The 24,212-nt window shown below is 37.7% G+C and overlaps 1 protein-coding gene and 1 long non-coding RNA gene across 2 annotated transcripts in view; one reads left to right on the top strand and one right to left on the bottom strand.

Moving 5' to 3' along the window:
* The first annotated feature begins 9,603 nt into the window (after positions 1 to 9,603).
* The window catches only part of LOC762563 (splicing factor 3B subunit 3), a 34,983-nt gene continuing 20,374 nt past the window's right edge, over positions 9,604 to 24,212 (top strand). Inside the window, exons 1-9 of the mRNA XM_030976193.1 lie at positions 9,604 to 9,694; positions 11,773 to 12,059; positions 12,793 to 12,869; positions 13,402 to 13,668; positions 19,896 to 20,037; positions 20,769 to 20,881; positions 21,676 to 21,738; positions 22,470 to 22,648; positions 23,435 to 23,600. Coding sequence (XP_030832053.1) covers positions 11,834 to 12,059; positions 12,793 to 12,869; positions 13,402 to 13,668; positions 19,896 to 20,037; positions 20,769 to 20,881; positions 21,676 to 21,738; positions 22,470 to 22,648; positions 23,435 to 23,600 — 1,233 coding nt within the window. The 5' untranslated portion in view covers positions 9,604 to 9,694; positions 11,773 to 11,833. The remainder of the gene's footprint in view (positions 9,695 to 11,772; positions 12,060 to 12,792; positions 12,870 to 13,401; positions 13,669 to 19,895; positions 20,038 to 20,768; positions 20,882 to 21,675; positions 21,739 to 22,469; positions 22,649 to 23,434; positions 23,601 to 24,212) is intronic.
* Positions 15,167 to 17,056, bottom strand: LOC115920422. The gene is made up of 3 exons (XR_004062369.1): positions 16,776 to 17,056; positions 15,723 to 15,826; positions 15,167 to 15,515 (listed from the first exon to the last, which is right to left on the bottom strand). It is a non-coding gene; the product is annotated as an uncharacterized LOC115920422 (long non-coding RNA).

Here is a 24,212-nt window from a genome sequence, read left to right as displayed (position 1 = left end):
GACATGTGACAAACAATTTTGTAGAAAATGTTAAGTGGCTGAGTAATGAGCAGAGAAAGAAAAGGACAACCGGGTAAGGTTAATGTTATTCTACATGTATGTGTCATGACTTTCAAATATAATTTGTATTTATTTATTAAATCAAGCTTTTTGACAAACAATTTCTACAGCCCGAGAGTCGGACAAATAAAGATATCAAACAACTATCATTATAGTGTACACTAAGTGTTAAAGGAGATGTTTCACTGTTGTAGGTAGACATATCAAACTTAAATTAGTGTTATTTGGGGCTAATGGCAACAAAATAGATGGGCCTAGATGTTTGAATAAAACGATTGGGATTTGGGTATTAATTTGGTCTTTGCAGATCCAAATAACATCCCTAACAAAATTAATCATGCCACACATATCACATATCAAATATCAAAGACCATTTGTGCGTGTGTGTGTGACTTTGCTTCTGCAAAAAGCATATGCAATGCATCTCATTTGATACATTCAATTCATTCTCTCACTTTATTATTTTTGTGCAAGTCGATTTTTGGAAACGCTTTACCTTCTAGTCTTTAATAATTTTCAGAGAATACGTGCCTCATCTGAGTGGCATCGTCAGTTGTCATTCTTTTCAAACGTAAAAAACAAATAATAACCACTGACGGCGAGGAGGGGGAGATGGAGGGGGGGGGGGGGTGTCTGAACGAGCCTTAAAAATGGGGTTCTCAGAGCCATCTTTACACAGAGTGGCTTGGTTTGAGTTTGTCACTAACAACAAGGCGCAATTTTGTCCATGCTTTTTGTTTGGTCTTTAAATGGTACATCACCCGCCCCCTCCTCCCTTCCACCCCGCCCCTCCTCCCTCCAACCCCGCCCCTCCTCCCACCCACCCCGCCCCTCCTCCCTCCCCGCCCCTCCTCCCTCCCACCCTGCCCCTCCTCCTAGTCTGCAGGCACAGACCCTAATTTGACACTTTATCAACAAATCATTGTGCCTTGAGAGAAGTCTAGCCCAGCTACCTACTGGTTGTGTCAGGAGAGCTACAGTACATGGCCCATGGTAGTCTTTTAGTGCAGACTCACTTTTACGACTGACCAGGGTTTGTGCTTGCAGACTATACAGACCCTGTGTCAGGAGAGCTACAGTACATGGCCTATAGTAGTCTTTTAGTGCAGACTCACTTTTACGACTGACCAGGGTTTGTGTGTCAGGAGAGCTACAGTACATGGCTTATGGTAGTCTTTTAGTGCAGACTCACTTTTACGACTGACCAGGGTTTGTGCTTGCAGACTACCCTCCTCCCTACCACCCCGCCCCTGCTCCCTCCCCGCCCCTCCTCCCTGCCATGTCAGGTGTAGACACATGCAAACAATGTCCAGGACTATTATGACACTTGTGACCAATAGGGTTGCGTACGTGCCAGGATGCTTGCCAGTAACTTTCGGAGTTGAAATCCCCTATTGGGCAATCGCTATTTGGCCTGTTCCAGAATTATATAGTCATAGATAAATATAATACCTCAAAGACGGTTAATGCATTACTAGAATCCTAAACATCGCAAAAGGTCATTATAAAGAGCTATATATTTGACTGAATCGACACCCGCTATCATTTGATAGTAAATTGCAATGCAGATATCTAGAGGGTGATTATATCGTTGTGTGAGAAATTCACTTTTTAGATAACAATCATGTATCCTTATTTTAATATTGGGAATGCTGCAATATTCAACAGATTTCCTTGTGGCAAAGGCTGCATTGTTGTCATTGTGGGACTGATTTCAATGATATTTGGGACATGTACTGCTGCTACAGATATGTCGTTATGCAACCAGACGAAATCAATGCCTTGTGTATTGAGATATGGAGAGACTAGGAAAGTGTGTCCTGGAGATGGTGTTTATACAAACATGACATTGATAGTTGATCTAAACATTATCCCTCAAAATGTCTCTATTTTGGTGCTGGAATACCAATTTTCAAAGGGTCCAGTTGTATCAGGTCGGTACCATAATAATGGAAACGAACACATCGACCGATGGACAAATGGAATCTCCTTCCAAGGAAACACCATGACCTATGAGTTATGGAACTCTGAGATAAAATCCAAAGATGAGTTCTATTGTCAAATTGCGATTGATATTGGAGGAGAGGAGTTTATATCAAAATTCTTTAAATGGTTTGATGTTCACAGCCGCAACTGCATCTCTAAGCCTCCAAATATAAATGACATGACAGAGCGAGATCTAGGAGGTCAGTTGAATAACACGAGTGCTTCGATTAATGCTCAGGCTTCTGAAATAGCAGAGCTAATGAACTTTCGATTACTACACTTGTTTTCACAACTAGCAAATGATACAGAGGGGTCCATTCAGAGAGCTGTGAACGAAGGAATGAAAAATGTGACAACAAAGCTAGACACTCAAAATAACAGGCTGGTTGACTTCAACAAAATGGAGGTCGCTCACATCGCTGTTCTTGTTCTAGTGCTCATTATAAGTTGTTTTATAACGGCAAAAATCTTTATACCTCTACGAGTACAGAAAAGTACTTTTGATCGTTCTACAGTGCGTTCTCAGTCTTCTTCCAGTCTTGCCAACAGGAATCAAGACTTGCCCTCCCCTAACAAGTCGTTGCTCAATCTAAATCCCTCAAATGGGGACCGTAAGATCCCTGATGCGATATTACAGAAGTATACGAATGGACGTCCATCTGCAGATGATGAGCAGCACTGTAATATCGAGATGAATTGCTGTTTAACGAACCCAAAATATATCTTGGCAGCTCACGATTGCTAGTAACTTGCTATGTTTCAAATAAGGCCCAAAAAAAATCATTTGGTTGTCCTCGACCGCCCGCTCGTCATTTTCGGGCCGCTCGCATTTTTTTTTTTTTTTTTATATATATATTTTTTTTAATTCATTTTTTTTTTTTTAATTTTTTTTTTTTAATTTTTTTTTAATTTAATTGTTTTGGGGGAGCAATCTTAAATGCCAAACACACCATTTTATGCATTTGCAAGGATCAAAATGCGTCCCGTTGCCAGTTTTGTCTTTTCAGTACGCACTTAGGTATTTATTAAACTTGCCATTTTTATTTTTCTATGTCAAAATGCCGTTCATTCAAATCAGGTTCTGAGTATTCTTAAACTCATTTTAAAGCCCATCTGTACTAGTTTACAGGAGGGATTAGACCACCCTTCAAGGTCACTGGACAGGTGGTTATCTCATCAAATCAGCTCTCAGTTAATATAAGATAAAGAGGATCATGGGGGACCAATGGTCACCGATTAGGCATTGTTTGCTACATAGAGGGCCTGTGTTGGTCTTGATATTCATTGTACATTAAACTAGTCTTTTACCATATTAAAGTGTTTTATAGACTGTGTTTGTTTAAATGCTTGACAATCCCAATGATTTTTTTTTATGGAAAAAAAAATATTTATAAAAATTTTAAAAATGGGGGGAAAAAAAAAAAAAAAAAAAAGACACACAAAAAATGAAGTTGAAAAAAAAAAAAAAAAAATCCGCCCACCCACCCGCCCCTACTCCAGAAAAGCAATCGAGGACAACCAAACAATTTTTTTTTTGGCCTAAGTCTGATGATAATTTTTTCTTTCTTTCTAAATGCTGATTAGGCTTTAGATAGTGTAGATACAAAATAAATTATTAATGACTTATTTTTTGTCCAGCATTTACTTATATCCGACTAATTATATGTAATCGTATATATAATGTACACATAACAGTACAAAGTTGTTTGAAATGACCTTGTTCTCCTGCTTAAAGGTAGAGACCAGTTATGGTCATGCGATTGCATTGTGAAAGAAACGTTGTGGAATCGATCAGAAAAGGTTGATCATCTAGCATCAAGCATCTGCAAGGTTCTGGAATCATCAAAATGATAAGAAACTTGGCCCATTCTTCGTAAAGTTACAAGCACTATACACAGAAAGATGTACATGGGACTACCCTATATCTCTCACAGACCATGAGAGAAACAAATTTACCAAATATATGAATTAGTAGGCAGTTTCCCGGCAAATTTGTTATCATCATGTATTAGTCAAAACAAATTCTTTCACATGATTGGTAATGAGAGCTTCCATTTCATTTTTTGAAATTGGGGCGTTTCCAATACTGGTCTTTACCTTTAACTTTATGTGAGGAAAAAAGGGAACTCTGCAAGCAATGAAGCTTACACTTCTGCTACATGTACTCTATCTCGATCTCCTCTTATAGGAGGGAATGTTACTCATGGGAGCATTAAATTGCACAAAACTATCTTGATACCACATAAATATGTTGGTCGAAGAATTATGTATATTGCTTATTCAACTACAATCTTTCGGACACTTCTCCTTAGATGTGGAGATATCCTGAAAAGGTGCAATATTAAACTGTCTTATAGAAACAGTAAATATGGCTATATATCGGACGACCTGTGCTCGAGTATGCTTGTCAAGTCTTTAACGGCTCTCCGATAAAAAGGCAGGAGTACCAACTAGAAACAATTCTGAAAAGAGCATGTAAAATTATACTCGATAATAATTATATATCTTACACTGTAGCCCCATATTACAAATTAATGCAGTGAAGTTCATGTTATATATATTACATAACAAATGCAGCAAAATCTATTTTATATTCTACTTTAAATATAACTGGTACATTACTTTACGGGTATACATTATGCAATATGTGTTTTTTCCCTATCCTTGTATATTTTGAAATTGTTTCTATCTAATCAGGTCAAGTTATGTCAGGCATATTTTATCATACATCATAGACCATGATCATTTTTGTTGAATAGTGAACCCCTTTTACTTGTTTTGGTGATATTCATGTAAACGTTTTAAAAAATGCAATCTTTTTAATAGCGAAATTTTTCTAATAGCATTTACAGTTTTTTGGGGGGATGCTGTAATTTATTTAGGCAATAAAGCTGAATTCTTGTGACATTTAAAAGGATATCTTTTATATGTTCGCTGTTATTTTTAGTGTATGATTCGATTTAATCATCTTTAAGCTCTTTAATGCTATAAGTGTAAATTATGGTTATATTTCATGCGATACATATAAATGTATTTTGTTACATTTACTACCATGTATGTACAAATTAATGTGTGAATCAGCCACCGGCTGCAAGGCATGTTGAAATAAAAACTTTATTGATTTGAATTGGTTTCTAACTGTTATGAGCGAGCGAGGAAAAAAAGACACTTAAGTTTCCTTTAAAAAAATGTTCTTCTAATCCTTGCCTCTTCATATTTTATTTCTCTCATCTCATATACCTTTTCTGCTCTCCCCTTCGTTCGTTTCCTTTTCATTTCCTCTTCCTTTTTCTATTTTGACATGTGACAAACAATTGTAATGAGCATAGAAAAATAAGGAAATCCGGGTAAGTATAGGCCAGACAATCAAATGCTGGGAGTTGTTATTTTTATCACTATAGTGATAAAAATAACAACTCCCAGCATTTACAGTTCAAACAACCCATCTATTGAACGATAAAAAAATCCAGAATAAATCAGCAATTTTCTCTCAAAATACGATTCCCATACCAGAGCTCAAGATTAGCAGATTATCCATCAAAAGTACCACTTCAAATGATTCCCCATCACTGGTAATAACTATTATTCCTGGTTTCTCATAACTGATTACAATTATATTGTTATTCTACATGTGTGTGTCATGACTTTAATTTTTTTTAAATCTTTTTATCAAATCAATCTTTTTGACAAACAATGACATTTTACAGCCAAAGAGACTTAATATAGAACCTAAACAAATTATGGTGTAAACGAAGTGGTGTTAAAAGGGGATGTTTCACTGTTGTAGGTCGATATATCACACTTAAATTAGTGTCATTTGGGGCTAATGGCAACAAACTAGATGGGCCTAGAACTTTAAAAAAACAAAATTGTTATGAGTTTGTTGTGAAACACGTCAGATACTCACTGCTTCATCCAGAATGAAAATCGCACCTGTAATAATGAGAAATTATGTCAACCGTAGGACTGAATTGCTGATCTTCATTGTTAGTGAAGAATAACTGGATACTGGTAAAATGAATACAACTACATTATCAAATTGACATCATTATCATTCATAGTGCATGTAAAATTGTCAGTAAATCTTTTACAATTTCGTTTTTTAATTAAAATTTCTAATAACAGTTCCATGCAGGGATTTTTTGTTATTGTGCATGGGGACATAATTTTCAATGCAAAACATTGCTATGGAATCTTTTTTATCATAAAAGAAGGGATCTTATCATGAATTTGAATCGGTATCACTAACAGGTGTTTAAAGGGCCCATGACATCGAAATACAAGTGTAATCCGGTTGGTGTGCAGTCTTGCATACATCTCATATTTTGATATGTAAACTTCTGAATTTGTTTCATAGATTTCTAAAAAATTTTGAAATATTTGTTTTTCAAACTTGCTAAGATCCACCCAAAAAAAATCCAGGGGGGCGTTTCATGAAACATTAGGGACTTTTAGATTTGCACGTCGACAGCTTTGACTGCAACGTTTGACGTCATTTTAAGGCACTGCGCATGCGTTACGTCGTCTCAGTCCACGATGGAGAATGCGTCAACCTTGATTTTCCTAAATCTAGTACATACATACATACACATTGATATTTATATAGCGCCTTTACATGCTCAAGGTACTAGTATGCCGCGTGCGCATAAAATATACAGTTCCTCAGGTAGACAAAGGAACATCCCTTCCCTGCTATTATGTAAAAATATGTAGAACAGGTGTCACATGCATATTCACCTGTTAAACACATTTTTACATAATAGCAGTGAAGGGATATTCTTTTGTTGAAGGTAGAATGAGGAACTGTATATTTTGTCCTCTTTCTTTGTCTGCGAAGTTCATAGTGTTACTGCCTGCATGCATGTATATCGTCGAGTGCAATCTAAAAGATTGCTAATTGTAGTCAACATGGGCAGTTAAGTACGTTGACACGCATGATCAGTGAGTCGGCGTTCGTCGTGTTCTTTTCCACTCAATCTAAAAGTCCCTAATTAGTCGGTGGTTTTCATCGACTAATATCATGTTCACCGACAATTTAGTCAGCGCTGACTAAATTTGACCAATCACAGGCCTGGAAAATAGTCGGTGACAAAAGAATTGTCGGTGAACATGATATTAGTCGGTGAAAACCACCGAATAATTGTTTCATGAAACGCCCCCAAGATCTCATTCCCATTGTGACATCATCTGTCAGTCATCAAAGAGCAAACTTGAGAAAGTGGCATGTAACTTTGCCAAAGTTGACCACCTGTTACAATACCACAAACAATAGCAACATATAAGTTGCTATGTCAGACATGTCAGACTAAACTAATATTCTAGAATAGACAATGGTATGTAATTTCCCCCAGCGTAGCACACGTTCATAATAGAATTGCATGCTTCCATGTACAATACATCACCATTGCTTTTGTCTTCCTGGTGATGCTACAGCATGTCTGACATAGCAACTTGTATGTTGCCATTGTATTACTTCGGAGAGGACTTCAAGCCCTCGGTCCCCTGGTTGCTTTTACTTCCAATCATAATACATGCTTTCTTGGCAGTCAGGTAACAATAGAAAACAATAATCTCAAGGTCTGATAAAAATAAGCAATCAAACTTTCAAGAAACATTTAAAGAAATACCATTTGAACAATGCCCTCTGTAACTATTTGTAAAGAATAAGCCTCAAAGGTCTTTGAAACCCTTAAGCTGACACGCCGTGAATTCCCCCATTGGGCAATCGCAGTTTGGTAAGTCCAAGAAATTATAACAATATAGATATATTGACTGCTATGAGAGCATTCTTATTCGATACCAATGATTTACAAATGTTACTGTATAATGCTTGGATTTTCCGGGGAGGTTTTTTTCACTTTTTCGTAAATTACACCTTTTTTTTTCTTTCTGTCCTCAAATACTTTATTGCTCATAACGCCCCCAGGGAGTGCGATACTCAGATTTGGTTTGGATGGGGTACGATGCACCTGAAGCGTCTCAACCTATACCCAGTTTTAAGGGTCAAATTTAGCAGAAAATGGTACCTATTATAAGGGGCTTCCATTCAAAACGCAACCCATGCTTATAGGGTTTCGCTGTATGATTAACACTTTCACATACCTTAATCCCTTTATTTACCTATAAACAGCTTTCCCAGTTTCAGCTCTATTTGTTTTGCCTCTAATTTCGTTTATACCAGGGCATGTGAGTTAAAGTCTCACCTCCCTGTTTATACGTTGCATGCTTTCTTATACTTCCCATTGTACTCAAATTAATGATATTGATGAATTTGTGCGAAGATCGGCGTGGACTTTGGTTGAAAAAGAAATGATTTCAATTATTTATGCGGGATTTTGCATCTGGATTTTCACTCTAGCGAGATTATGGGTGAGATATCATCTTGAAGAAAATAGTAACCCATGTTTATGGCCAAGATCTGAAAAGTGGGGGCACTTGGATTTTGCAGCACCATATCCCGTGTTTAGGGATTTCTTGCAAATTGAAAAAAACTTATTAAAGCGGCACATATATCGTACAGCTGACTACCTGGTTTCGTCGTCCTCGAGTCCGAAATACCCGCTCATCATCATCCATCTGGCTCACTCTACTCAGTTTCTTTCTAAGAAACGTGCTAGCCTTGTTTTTCCCATCCGCCCTGCATGCTGCAAATTGTGGAACCAGCTACCTACTGCTCTGCCTGTTGACCACTTCAAGCAATTACTAAAGTCACATCTATTGTGCTAGAAATTAGTACTCCTTTTTTTTACCAGCCTACATGATCTCTGAAAAATAACTAACTTTGTTTATAATTGGCCCAAACATTGTGGAGCGGTGTGTGCAGCGCTCTGCATGTCACCACAAGGAAAAGGCGCTATATCCCCCCCCCCTTCCCCTTTTCTCTCCATCATTCACAGGTGTTACAAATAAATATTTAAAAATTAACATTCAACCCCATTCAACAGATAAGTCAGAGATTGATAATTCCATACTATAATTGTAGGCTACATAATATACGACTCATATGAAACCATTCAACATTATTATAGTTAAGTGTATTTTAAGATCACTTCGAATTAACGTATTGAATATACAAAAGAAAATAAACACCTTTAGCATCAAAAGGCACCCATGAATTGGAACTTATGTAAAAGACAGACAAAAACAAACAAACAAATAAGCATATACTTAGTCTTTAGATAAAAACAAACAAACAAACAATATATAAAATATATTTTGAATGATTGATTGATACCGTATTAGGCGAATAGGCCTATACCCCCCCCCCCCCCTGGATTACGCCACTGTTTAATAATAGGCCTATAGCCAGCGATTCAGCGATACAGGATTATTATTCATAATAATATAATATTCTTCCGTTCGTGTAACAACTTCCTTTTTTTTAAACAGCATATGAGCAGCCCGACCCGGCCGACTATCATATTTTTATAGTAGGCTTAGTTTATAGTGTAAAACAATTTTTTTTTTTTTCACAATCTACGAAAAATACAGAGGGGGCGGCGCCGAGCCGATCCGAAGCTCCAAATAATATAGCGCCATCTGCGCTGCTGATATCAAATCAAGATATCCAATATGGCAGCCCACTAGCATCTATCGTGGCACAAACGATTTACAGAACAAATCCACAATAATCGTGACAATTACAGAGGTAGCTATAAAGATTGTTTATTTAATATCTAAATAAGAATAAAGTAAAGTATAAAATGTAATTTTTATTGATATGTGATGTTGTTAAATTTGTGTATTGGACGCGTTTCTTAGCTTGCTCTAGCTGTGTTTGCGTTGGAATTGCCTTCACTTTGTGCTAGCCTAGTCCCAACTCGGCGTTGACCTATCAACATCATCGGGAATCCAATTCTGTCTGAATAATAATCCCATGAAATGTGATACATGTATCTCTAACCTAATTCCGAAATATGGAGATTAATCTGCTCATTCATTTGACACCTCATTTATTGAGAATCACCTTCAGGCGCACCCGATGTTGTGTCCTAAAATCATTCCCGTAGTAGGGTGTCTGATCGCGCACCCGATGTTGTGTGCTAAAATTCTTCCCATAGAGATTACACGCATCCCTATGCAGCCTACGTGCATTGCGCGACCATGCAAAAAAAGTCAATTTTTTTTTTCAAATCGAGATTCAAACCTTTATCAGTTGTGATCCTGAAGGTGATAATCAATGAATGAGGTGTCATATGAAAGAGCAGGTGAATTCCAATATTTCCAAAGGGGCGTAGCCCCCGAAATTCTAAAAATATCTTGGTCAAAACAGCAATTTAAACATTGTGTCCTGGCTAACTCTGAGGTTTGTCACTTTTGAGATATGACGCCCCGATCGATAAGTAGTCCCAGTCCTAAGGAACAATTCTATGTGATTATATTTTCGCTAGCCCCAGGGATCACAACTGATAACAGTTTAAAAATACCCTTCTCGCTATTTGGTGGATCAGCTAATTAGGAGGCGTGCGCTCCGCTCAGTCCAAACCATGGTTACATCGCGTAACATCTCCGCGCACGAACGAAACCCCAAATTCAATTACACATTATAGTGACTGAAATTATGGTTGGCAATTCCCTCGATAAACCCGGAAGTGAATACACGTTATAGTCAATGGCAATATCGCGGAGACAACGTGCGTTGTCTCCGCGATATTGCCATTGACTATAACGTGCATTCACTTCCGGGTTTATTGTGCGACGAACGCCAACCATACTAGTCAATCGCACATGTCGCGGAGACAGCGTAGCTCAAGCTGCAAGTCGCGGATTGGCTTAGCAGCATGCGTACGATATGCATACGCTTGCATATCGCGCGATACAGCTGTTTGGCTAAATTTAGCAAAACAACATCACTCTGCGTGGACGTCTTTTTCGTCGATTTTGACCAAAATGATATGAATATACCAGCGTGTTGGAGGGGCTGTAACTTTTGATAGAAACATCGGTGAGACTTGAAATTTGAAATGTATTATTCTGATAACATTTTTTATTCAAATATCAAACAAAAATGGTGAAAAACGATCCCAAATTGAAAATTAAAAAATTGTTCAGACACCCTACCCGTAGAGATATGCACGCATCCCTATGCAGTCTACGTGCATTGCGCGATTATGCAAAATTGGTCGATGTTTTTTTACCAAATCGAGATTCAAACCTTTGAACCTTTCCTTGTGATCCCGAAGGTGATGCTCAATAAATTAGGTGTCATATGAAAGAGTAAGTTAATTTCTATATTTCCAAAGGGGCGTCATCTCGTAACTCTAAAAATATTTTGGTCAAAACAGCGATTTAAACAACATTGTTTCCATCGTAGCTCTGAGATTTGCAACTTTTTAGACGCCCGGAGCATTAAGTAGTCCCAGCATCATTACAGTTCGAAAATACTCTTCCTCCTATTTTGGCGTGACTCTGCTCAGCCTAAATCCATGGTGACGATGTCAATGTCAATGTCTTTCTATTAATTTTGAATTACCATACCCCCCCCCCCCCCCAGAGCTACTAAGTGTCACGCATTAGGCGTGACGTCACGCATTTGGAGGGTCTGAAAACGGCTCTCACGCACGGCGCGCGCTAGATTAAAAAAAAACGCCATACCTATACATGTGTTATACCCTCGCTCGCGCGCCGAAAAATGAAAATGTCACGCATTGCCGATCTTTTACCTTGGCGTCTATGCCCCCCCCCCCTTCCTCGTACTCTCTTACTGTCATTCTTTCGCTATCTCAGGTCCTGTGTAGATTCACAGTCCGCATCTGCCTCGGGAGCTAGCTGAAGAAAACTCCCAGCCATGTTCCTGTACGCACTCACTCTTCAGCGTGCCACGGGCATCGTCCAGTGTATACATGGCAACTTTGCTGGCACCAAGCAGCAGGAGTTGGTGGTTGGGCGTGGCAAGCTCCTGGAGCTGATCAAGATTGATCCCAATACTGGCAAGCTGTACACGGTGCTGAGTCACGAGGTCTTTGGTATCATCAGGACCTTGATGCCATTCAGGCTTACAGGAGGGAGTAAAGGTGAGTTGGTTTCTGCTGTCAGTCCCACGGAGATATGCAATAGGTACTCTGTGCAAGTGCCCGGTAGGAAATTCAAAATCAAAATCAAAAGTTCCCAATAGACTTATGAGTACATGGATGTGAAAACATAATTATTCATTTTGCAAATAGACAAAGAATATTGCATCACAAAGTATTATAAAAACACTTATCTTTTTTTGATTTACAAATTAGAAATCAATTCGCTGCATTACTAATGATGGTTCCAGGTCCATGATATAATGAACTAAACCTACCAGTAGCTTATGTTGAGAGAAGTGTGTGCAGCAATGATGTCTAATATATCTGTTTTAATTCCATATATCACCGTGATGACTACTTTCACTGCTGAGCTGCACTACTTTATCCCACAAGGCAGTTGGTATCCAAAAATATATATCTTCTGTATTCCTTTGAATATTATGAGACTTGGACTTCATTGCCAACAGCTCTTTTTGCACACCTAAAAATACAAACCCTGAAACTGTTAACTAAGCCTGAGTCGGTAGGGTCTCTCACACCGAATCAGTGTTCATAATTTTTTTGTTTATTATTTATATATTTTGATCATGAAAAAAGAAATTGTTGCTCATCAGGATTTATTAGAATACCTGTGGTGATCACACTGGTGATGATAAATGTTTATGTTTCAATGGCTTTCTTGTTTTCAACATAGTGGCACTCATGTTTTTTTGTCTGTTTTGTTTTTGAACAGATTTCATAGTGGTTGGTTCAGACTCTGGTAGGATCATCATTCTTGAATACAATGCTGCTAAGAACTGTCTTGATCGGGTAAGCTGAAGTAATTGGTAAAGGTAGATTTTCTTTTAATATTAAAAAATAGTTATTTTGAACCTCAACATATTGCCAATTTCAGGATTTTAAAGCTTATTTCCCCTTCTAAGATTCCTGGCATCAAATGCACTATGAACAGGCAACAAAAATGGACATAGCATGTCCAGAAATGTTTGCCCTTTCTACTTGTATATGTGATATTTCCAGGGCTCTGAAAGTTATTGAGCCAAAGCACAAAGTTTAGAATGATTGCCTACAGAACCCTTCACTTTCTATATGAGCAGATCTTTGTAAATTACCTTGAGTATTCATGAGCATACATTATTGGGAAGGTATTGCTCATAATTTCTAGAAGCAATGACTATTATTTAAAGGATCTTTTTGCATTCCAGATTATATTGTCAGCTTGGAGCCATGTTAACTCATGTACTTAAACACAGAGTTAACGGCCTCCTGGTCTCAAACAGACAATATGCTGTATCTTCTTAAGTTTAACCATCTTCTTGCAATGGTATCTTCTACCCTCAAGGTCCATCAAGAGACGTTCGGAAAGAGCGGGTGCAGGCGCATCGTGCCAGGTCAGTTCCTAGCAGTAGACCCCAAGGGTCGTGCCGTCATGGTTGGTGCCTTGGAGAAGCAGAAGCTTGTGTACATCCTCAACAGAGATGCCCAGGCCAGGCTCACCATCTCGTCCCCTCTGGAAGCCCACAAATCAAACACCTTCTCCTTCCACATTGTAGGGGTGGATGTGGGCTTTGAGAACCCCATGTTTGCATGCCTGGAGATTGACTATGAGGTGAGTATCACTATCATTGTGGTGGTGGTTATTTTACCAGATTGCTAAGAAAGCATAAATGCTTTTTATAAGCAACCAGACGGCCGACGACTTGAGGTCCTCTCCAAGGGACCTGGTAATGAGAATTAATGCCATAGGGTGGTATTCTCGAAAGCGGCCTAAGTTAAACCTGGCCTAAGTTAAACCGTGGTTTAGTTAGGCCAGGCTTAACTTAGGCCGCTGACCTAAGTCATTTTCATTTCTCGAAAGGTGGTCTAACTGATCCATGGTTTAAACCTGGCCTAAGTTAGTCCATGGATTATTCACCATGGTTACGGTTTCTGCACATGCTCAGTACCGAAGCTGCGACGTCACAATGCACTAAGACAATGGATGCGTGCAGTAGGGAGAGGATGCATCACCTCGACAACTTGAGCAATCTGACGTCACAATGCACTAAGACAATGGGCTAAGACAATGTATGCGCGCTGAGTGTGGAGAGGATGCATCACCTCGACAACTTGAGCAATATGACGTCCAGGGACGGCGGAGCGACTTCCAAAGCGGGGGGCAGCACCAACAAAAAGGGCACTTGCTGGAATTGTATCATTGTTAAAAGGGAAATTATCAGAGATGAAAAGGGTCACATATCGCACCTGAAAAGGGGCATTGAACATATTTTAAACGGGGCACTTATGAGAATGAAAAATAGGCACTTATAATAAAGGAAATGTGCTTTTGTTGAAATAAAAGGGGCACCGATAATTTTGTTAATAGGGGCACCTCTCAGATTTAAATAGGGCAATAATCAGAGGTGAAGGGGCACTTCTGAAAAGTGAAAAGGGGCACTTATTGCAAAGGAAAATGAAAACTTGTCAAAGGAAAAGGGGCGCGTGTCAAAATTAAAGGGGCACTTATCAGAGGTGAAAAGGGGAAGGGGCACTTTTCCTATGGAAAAAGGGGCACTTCTTACAAAGTTAAAAGGGAACTTTCCTATATAAAAAGGGGCATTTGAAAAAAGGGGCACTGTCAACCCCCCCCCCCCCAACTCTTTCTCCCTATCTCCATCTCTCTCTCTCTCTCACACACACACACACACTATCTCACATCATTGTTTATTTCTCTCACCATTAAATTGTTCTTTCTCATTTGGTTCCCTTTCTCTTTTACTCTATCTCTCTCTCTCTCTCGTTCGCTCTCTGTTCTCCCACTGTTCTATTTCAAGACTTTTTCCATGTATAATTCAATGAACCCAACAATATGCACACTTAAAATCAAAAGATATGAAAGGAATATTGTATATAACATATCAACAATTATGTTCAATTTATTTATTTTTCTTAAAACAGAAAAGATTGTAATTCATGATGAATACGATTATAAAATTGAAGGTCAAAATCAAATATTAAGCTCCAATAGCCTCATAATCTGCTACTTGAAACTATTAGAATTAAATGTTATGTATTTGTTACATCACCTACTCTAAAATTTTTTTAAACAAAGCATAGTCTACTTTTGAGCTGTGTTTCTTGTGCAGGGAATCTGTTATATGATGACTTGCACTATATTATAAAACACAATACAAAACATAATTTCTTAAATGACTTAAAATCACAATTTTTCCAGTGAAACAGTAAACATCTGATGTACATAAAAACATCCTTATGAGTAATTGTTCCTTTGTGGTTCACACACACAACAAGGACATATCAGGCTTATTATCAATGGTTGCTTGTTTGTTACCATAGCTTCATGTTATGAGGATTATAATACAAAAGGTTTTGATCCCCATGCAGTCACAGTTACAGCAGACGGAGTTTGGTTCATTGAATAGGCTAAGTAGAACTTCATAGTCCCCGCAAGTATGTCTGTTGTATGAAAAGAGAAAAGAATAAAAGGAAGCACATTGAAACCTATTTCTATTAAACATTAAATATGTCTTGCATGTACATTGTGACCAAAGTAGACTTACATGCACATTGTGGTAAAAGTGTAGTGCATAATCAGTTACATGAAAGTATTGATGGAAAAATGTGAATGAACAAATGTACCTGGGCATACAAACTACAGCCTACCTCTCAGAAATTCAGCAGCTCAGAAGTTCTCCTTCCTCTCTCTGAATTTGTCTTAATCATCAGGTTATTTGCCTTCATTTATTTTACTGAAGAAGAACATCATCCTGAAACAAAAATAAAAAGGTTTAGACCTCATTAAAATACCAAAGATCTACTCCATTGATAATTGGTCTTAGTTATAGTGTCAATCATATTCTAACTTAAAAAACAACAACTAACTTTCATGTAGGCAGTGACTAGGCACCCCCTCCCCACTCAGTTACTAGTAATCATTGATTTACAGAATGACTACCGGTATCTCTTTTAAAGTCAAGAACAAACATACACATTCTTGCAGTACTATCTCATAAATGTGCTTGCACCAAGTGCTACTTGCCATGTCATGGCCTAAGAAAGCCAACTTAGTCCCTTTCCTAAAATCAAGTCTAGAGGTCTACATCTTACTTAGATAACCAGCCGACAGTTGGCCTAACCTAGATGTAAACGCAGCCTGGAATGTAGATTTTACAAGGCCCTAATCGTTAGAGCCCAACTTTTCCATTTTAGTTCAATCTAACATTAGACCAAAGATTGTCTTTGTTTACGTTATCTCCCAAAATGAGCTTCGTGAAGGGGAAAAAAGTAAAATGAAAATTTACTGCACTGTACTGTACTGCAGTCTGTAGGTCTCTAAGTCTTATATGATCTAGAATTGTTAGTGGTAGGTTTGAGTTTTCTTCTGACCCAAATTTGAAAGTAGTTAATCAACTGTTGATTATTTGTGTCTTATTTTCAGAGATAGTTCCGCCCAAAAGTCTAGGCCAAGCTGTCACTGTCAGGAGTGACTGGTAGCCATGGCAATCAAGCTGAAGATATTAGCTCGTGCCGACGTAAAATGATAAAAGTTTGAGCGTAGATTGCACCTACATTCATCAGACAAACAAATTTTAAATCACTACATAATGTACCTTAAGACACATCTGCAGATTCATAAAATCAGCAGACCTTTTTAATAAAAATTGTATAAACATTATTTAGTTTACAAAAGTAAGACGTTATTACAGCATTACTCACCAGCAGACTTTCCAAGAAAAATGGAGTATCTATTTTTCCTGTTCAGGAAATGACTGGTGTTGGGCCAACTGGCTTGGAGACGCCTATGTGGGTGCAATCAATAGCACCAACCATATTAACGCCAGGGAAATGGCAGTAATTATAAAATTCATGTTGGGTCTGCACTCTGCAGGACTGCCTCTCTTGTTGAAAGAATTGAGATGTATTGCTCCGATCTCCTGGCAATGGCTATTGAGATGGACTTCACAAGGCGGGACACAGTAGCGTGGGAGAGGCCTTCTTTTTTCATCCCCATGCATCAATTGGAAAGAACCTGAAATAGCAGAAAATCAAGATGAAAAATATGTTGATATTTGATAAGAAATTACAATTTCTCTTTCTCTGTAGTTTACTAATAGAGTTATTAGACTAAGCTAGGTCTACTGTAACATTATCAGCAAATGTATATGTCAAAAAAGGAAGCTTCTGTCCATTTCCTTTCAATTCCTGTAAGACCTGTCAAGACTAGACTCTTATTGATGAAATTTAGATTTCTTGGGGAGGGGGGGGGGGGGGGGGGTGGTTATGAAAATCATCATCATCCTGTAGAAAATTATCCCACCAACAGCCACAACTAGCACTGCAGCTCAGGCAGAGGTGTTACCAGACCGAAATTTCTGTCTTTTTCGTTCATTAGCCTCTGATTTGGATAGGGTCGGCTCCTGAAAGAGATCCTACCCAAATCAGAGGCTAACGAACGAAAGAGACAGCCAGATCTAGTAGATCTAGGCCTAGCCCTAGGCCTAGTGCTAGTTCACTTTCAGGCAACAGCGTCTCGAAAATCCACTATAAAAGTAGTTTCTACGTCTAGCAATGATAATTTTAAGGTGGTGTTAAGGTGGTATATGCGTACGAAAGTACAATAGTGCCCAGAAAAAAATTACCCGGTAAGAAATTGCTCAATCTCAGGAAACGAAAATGTTAACCGACAATTATTTGCACGTATGGGACTGGTCTGCAATCACCATGAAAATTTACCAAGTTTCTCCCAAATTTATTCAGTTAAAAGCATTTTAGATTATCACCAGTACAGCAAAATGAAAGTAACAAAGATATTTTATTAGCTGGTGTAACTTTCATGAGCGCTTATCCGTGCAAAAGAGTGTAAATTGTTATCAAATATAGAAATTCAAATGCAAAACTTACCGTTCACTCTCTGCGGACACTCGATTTAACTAAAACGTGACGTCACGCGAAGTTAGGCCGAACTATGACGTATTTAAACCTGCCCTCTGAGCGGCCTAAAGTTAGGCCGAACTATGACGTATTTAAGCCTGGCTTATCTTTAGGCCACCTTCGAGAGTAGCAAAAAAGATAGTCCATGGTTTAAACCAGGTTTAGGCCACTGATTTAACTTAGGCCGCTTTCGAGAATACCACCCATAGAATATAAATGAAATGGTTGGCCTGTTTTACCTGACTGCTAAAAAAGCATGTGTATGCTAGTCAGGATAGCCATCAGACCGGTGGCTCTATTCTAAGTTCTCTCTGAGGGACTTGGTAATTTTGAATAATACCTTACCAAACGGCACTACTTGGTTTCAAATCCGGGACCTCCTGTCCATTGCATTTCTTTGATTTAGATGCTGAGGTGTAGTGGTTCATATTATCTAATCAATCAACTCTTACCTGATGTCTGTCCCTTAAACAAGCCTGTCATTGGTCATTATCTCTCTCTCTGTCAACACAGGCGATGCAGTCTGATAGGGGGGGGGGGGATTCCTGGAATTATGTAACCCCTTTACTGGTTGCTCAAATAAAGCTGTGGTAGTAATAGAGAGCCACTTTGGTGGATAGGAGCACCAAAAGACAATGTAATTAGTTTTAAAGGCATCATGTTTGACTGCTTCCATTAAGAATCTACTTACATATTCTCTACTCTGAGTATTTTAATGTTTAATTTCAGATAGCTTGAAAGCTATTTTGTTTAACCTATTCAATGACTGAGCTAAACAGAAATATTTTATTCAAAATTGAATAGTAAATGGTTTTATGTGATGTTTCACTGGATCGATTGCAGAGATGATGTACTTATGCTTCCGTGTTTCAGCTGATTCTCAGTGATTATACAACTTAGCATGCTGACCTGTACATCCTTCATCACTTGTATTTGTTTACAAATTTAATCATTCAACTTAATGCAGAGTCCTTACCATTTATTAAAATTAAGAATCTACTTATACATTCTTTATTTGTAATTCTAAGTTTCAGTAAAGCCTTGGGTCACAAATGCCATTACGAACTGCTACGAACGCTGTATGAACGATTTCCAGACAATGGAAATTCGGGAAGACAATGGAAAAACGGAGATTCGTACGAACCATCGTGACCATAGCATTAGCTTAAAGAGGGCTGAGGGATTATCAACTAGGTTGAATTACTTCAATGAAATATAATTTTTTGAAATTTTAATCTTGTATTTGTTATTTATAAACTTTTTCCTGTGGTTTGTTTTCCTGCTGTAATACAATAAATAAAATTGTCATATTAAGTGCACAAGTAATTTTTTACTACTTCTGTAGAAAGAAAGAAAAAAAAAAGAATTTTCAGCATCGTTTCTGTTTCGCTTGATTTAGACACTTCATACTTTTGATTAATAAACAGTTTTGTGAATGAAAATCACATACTGTCATGGCTGTCATAGAAAAGACCTGATTTAGGCAAAAATCTTAATATGGTAATTAGCCTGACAAAATGAAGCATAGATTTAATATCTACATAAACAGGCCTGATAAAAACCTGATTTAAATCGGTTTCCCGATTTTTTTTTATTTTTCCTGATTTTTTCCTGATTTTTTTTCTTCTTCCCGATTTAAAAAAAAAAAAAAAAAATCCAGAATTTTTTTTTTCTTTTTTTTTTTCTTCCCTATTTTTCTCCCAATTTTCCCAGTTTTGTCCCAATTTTCTTTCTCGAAAGGGGGGAATGTTGTTAGATGCCATTTTTTTTTTTTTTTTACTCAAGGGGGGCGTGGTTGAGGGGAAAACAAAAAACCTATTTTTTTTTTTAGTGCTCACTATCACCCCTGATAAAGCAATGAAAACGTATTTGATGCTGAAACTGTTCCTGTCCTTTCTATGACAGGATGCTGACAGTGACCCCACAGGAGAGGCTGCTCAGGCCACCCAGCAGCTGCTCACATACTATGAGCTGGATCTGGGGCTCAACCATGTGGTCAGGAAGTACAGTGAACCCCTGGAGGAATATGGAAACTTACTCATTGCAGGTAACATTCTGATGACAGGGAACGTTACTCGGTGTTGACCAGTGGTCAGTAGAGAAGGGGAATGATTTGAGAAGCACATGCTTTTATTTTGAAAGGGTCATTTAAGTTGTTCCTATTTGAAGCTAATGCAACATGAATCCGTAGTAATTGTTGAGAAAAATCCAGATTTTGATCATCATATGAATCATATGAAATAGCTGCTATGTCAAGTACACAGTTGAATTGAATTTTGTCATTATAAAGAAAAGTAGCAAAATACATGTAGCTAATTGTTAATAGGCAAATGTTGATCTCTATTTTTTTCATTAGATTGAGTGCAGAAATGATGAGCTATGCTTCCGTGTTTCAGCTTATCATTGAAGTGATTATAAAACTTAGCATACTGATCTGCACTATTGAACAACTTATACCAGTTTCTCATTAAAAGTTCATTTCATCATGTAGATTAGCTAGAGACCTGTATTAAACTAAAGGTAAAATACTTAGCCAAAAGCTTTGAATGAATATTAAAGTTCCATCTGTCTTTGTCCCCTAGCTTGGAGGTAGTTGGGGGCTACGATGAAATGGACCTTGAGACACGGGTTGTCTATAACTTCCTGTCTTCAGCAAAATTTATAATTTGTATGAGTAGAATACTCATGCATGTATTTCAGACATAGGTATAAAATTGAATACCAGCCCCAGGAGACATAGTTTTAAGTCATGTTTGTTGTTTATTTATCCAATGACAGTTCCCGGAGGGAGTGATGGTCCAAGTGGTGTGTTGATCTGTTCAGAGAACTACATCACGTATAAGAACCTTGGAGATCAACCAGACATCAGGATGCCTATACCAAGGAGAAGGGTAAGTAACCAAAACAATTTGTTATATGTTAAAAGGACATTTATTTGCTGAATACAAACCTAAAGGTAAACACCAGTATTTGAAATGCCTCAATTTCAAAAAATGAAATGGAAGCTCTTATTACCAATCATGTGAAAGAATATGTTTGACTAATACATGATGATAAAAAATTTGCCAGGAAACCGCCTACTAATTGATATATTTGGTAAATTAGTTTATCTATTGGTATGTGAGAGATAAACGCATGTGTCGCGCACATGTGCGTAGTCCCATATACATCTTTCTGTGTACAGTGTTTGTAACTTTACGAAGACTGGGCCAAATTTCTTATCATTTTGATGATTCCAGAACCTTGCGGTAATAATAATAATAATAATAATGTAACTTATATCGCGCCAAATCCACTCTGTGGAGTGCTTAAGGCGCGTGTAAACAGGAAAAACGATCAACCTCTTCTGATCGATTCCACAACATTTCTTTCACAATGCAATCGCATGACCAGAACTGGTCTTTATCTTTAAGCACTTGCCTAGAAGAATTACATAATTAGACAAATTGTGCAGACTCAATGCCTTCCAACATAGAAAGATTCATTTTTAAATCAATCATGTTTTAATTAGATTGAGTGCAGAGATGATGTGCTTATGCTTCCGTGTTTCACCTGATCTTTGAAGTGATATCAAATTTAGCATACTGATCTGTACTCAACTTTACTCATCCCTAAGTCACTTTGTTCTTGTTGCTCAGCCACAATATTTCACTGTGTTTTCTTCTTTTTTTAAATCCTCTTTTAGAATGACTTGGATGATCCAGAAAGGGGCATGATCTTTGTTTGCAGTGCTACCCACAAAACAAAGGTGAGAACTGGTTTTACAAGGAATATTCTTTCAATAAACTGAAATGAATGAATTAATCAATTAATGACTCATTCTTTCAAAATGAAAGAACAGCTATTTTGTCTAACATTCTCCCAACAATGATTGAGCTAAACATAAATATTTTATTAAAAATTTAAAATGTGATGATTTTATATGTTTCACTGGAAAGATTGCAGAGATGATGTACTTATGCTTCCGTGTTTCAGCTGATTCTCAGTGATTATACAACTTAGCATGCTGATCTGTACATCCTACACCATTTGTATTATTCCACTCAAGATATCAATGCAGTGTCCTTACCGTTTATTGAAATGACAAAAGTAATTTACATTGCACTAAACATGAAGTTATATCAAAGCAGTTACAATGTATATGACATACGAAAGTTAGACAAAATTATCTTAGTAGCAAAAGTAAGCCTTCAGTCATCTTTTAAATTTGGATATCTATACCGTTTGAATTAGGCATGGGACATTGTTCCAAGCTCAAGACCCTTTAACATTAAGAATTACAATTCTTTTAGTCATATCTTCTTCAATCAATGGTAACTTTACAATTGAAGACCTACAATTAATGCTATGTTGTAAAGAGATACAATGTATTCTAAGATACAATTAGTTGCAGCAAGATTGGAGATACAATAGACTTTTACAATCGATTATAATTCAAATTTTATGGTACAAAGAATTATTGTTCTATCTTTTCCACAGTCCATGTTCTTCTTCCTGGCCCAAACTGAGCAAGGAGACATCTTCAAGATCACTTTAGAGACGGATGACGACATGGTGACTGAGATACGAATGAAGTACTTTGACACCGTCCCCGTCGCCACGTCCATGAACGTCCTCAAGACCGGGTTCCTCTTCATTGCATCAGAATATGGCAATCAGTAAGTGAGATACAACCACAATGCCTGTGACTATTATTTCAGATAATACATGGATTGACAAAACCATATTCAAAGTTTGTTTGTGTTTGATGTCTTGACCCAAGCAATTTCATGGCATGTTTTAAAGTAATATTTACTGCAAAACATCAGGTGTAATGATATGCTGCTTTCAATTGGCCATTGAAAAAAGTTCTTTCAAAACCTGAAATATGACATTTTTAACCATTATTATTACTAAGATAGATGGGACAATAAATGACAAAACCGGTTCTGTCTCTTGGATAGCTTATGTTGAGAGAAGTGTGTGCAGCAATGATGTCTAATATATCTGTTTTAATTCCATATATCACTGTGATGACTACTATCACTGCTGAGCTGCACTACTTTATCCAACAAGGCAGTTGGTATCCACAAATATGTATGCTATGTATTACTTTGGGATAATATCAGCATTGGTCTTCATTGCCAACAGCTCTTTTTATACACCTCATCATTCAAATCCTGAAACTTCAAAATTAATATGGCAAGTGAGCTGTTACCATGACCAGACTAGAGAAAGTTGTGAGAGGATTGAGGTCAGAAAATAAACTGTTGCCAAATGGAACACCAGTTTAGGGAAAAGCAATATTGTTATATTTGCAGAATACACTGACCATGTCGGCAAACCTAATCTTCATATTGGTATTCCAGATTTGGGTGGGGGGGGGGGGGGGGGCATTGTAGCAACAACAAAACCAGACTATCATTGTAAATAATTGTTTGTTGTTTGTCCACCTTCATCTGTAGCTACCTGTATCAGATCGCCCATCTTGGTGACGATGATGATGAGCCGGAGTTCAGCAGTGCCACACCCCTCGAGGAAGGGGATACCTTCTTCTTTGCACCCCGTACCCTCAGGAATCTAGAGGAGGTGGATCAGCTGGAAAGCCTCTCTCCTATCCTTTCTTGCCAGGTATGTGTAATAGTAGTACTATTGTATCCTCATTGGAAATACTTCATCCACTTGTGCGTACAATATACGCAATAGGCGGTCACGGCAGGATAAAAATATGTGGTATGCCTGAGTATGCATAATTCATAGGAGGGAAGACAGATATTATCAAACATACATACATGAACATAGGTAGAAAAGACAGTATTGCAGTTGGAAGCGATACATTTTGTAAACCGTGAAAATCTTTGCTGATTTTAACAAGATATGAATCATCTATTATTTACGAATGAGGCTTGCAAGAACTAAACCGACCAGCAGCTTATGTTGAGAGAAGTGTGTGCAGCAATGATGTCTAATATATCTGTTTTAATTCCATATATCACCGTGATGACTACTTTCACAGCTGAGCTGCACTACTTTATCCAACAAGGTGGTTGGTATCCAAAAATATGTATCCTATGTATTCCTTTGGATTAATATCAGCATTGGTCTTCATTGCCAACATGATATTGTAAAATGGAACATAAGCTTGTATTAATTCAATTGAAAACTAAAGCACATGAAGGTAAAAACAACTTATTTATGGTTTTTAATGAGATGCCTAAGAGATTACTGTTTGATAAATCTAGA

Source organism: Strongylocentrotus purpuratus, unplaced genomic scaffold (assembly GCF_000002235.5).
Source record: "Strongylocentrotus purpuratus isolate Spur 01 unplaced genomic scaffold, Spur_5.0 spur5_scaffold_8, whole genome shotgun sequence".
Classification (NCBI taxonomy): Eukaryota; Metazoa; Echinodermata; class Echinoidea; order Camarodonta; family Strongylocentrotidae; genus Strongylocentrotus; species Strongylocentrotus purpuratus.
This window is presented reverse-complemented; position numbering and strand designations above follow the sequence as displayed.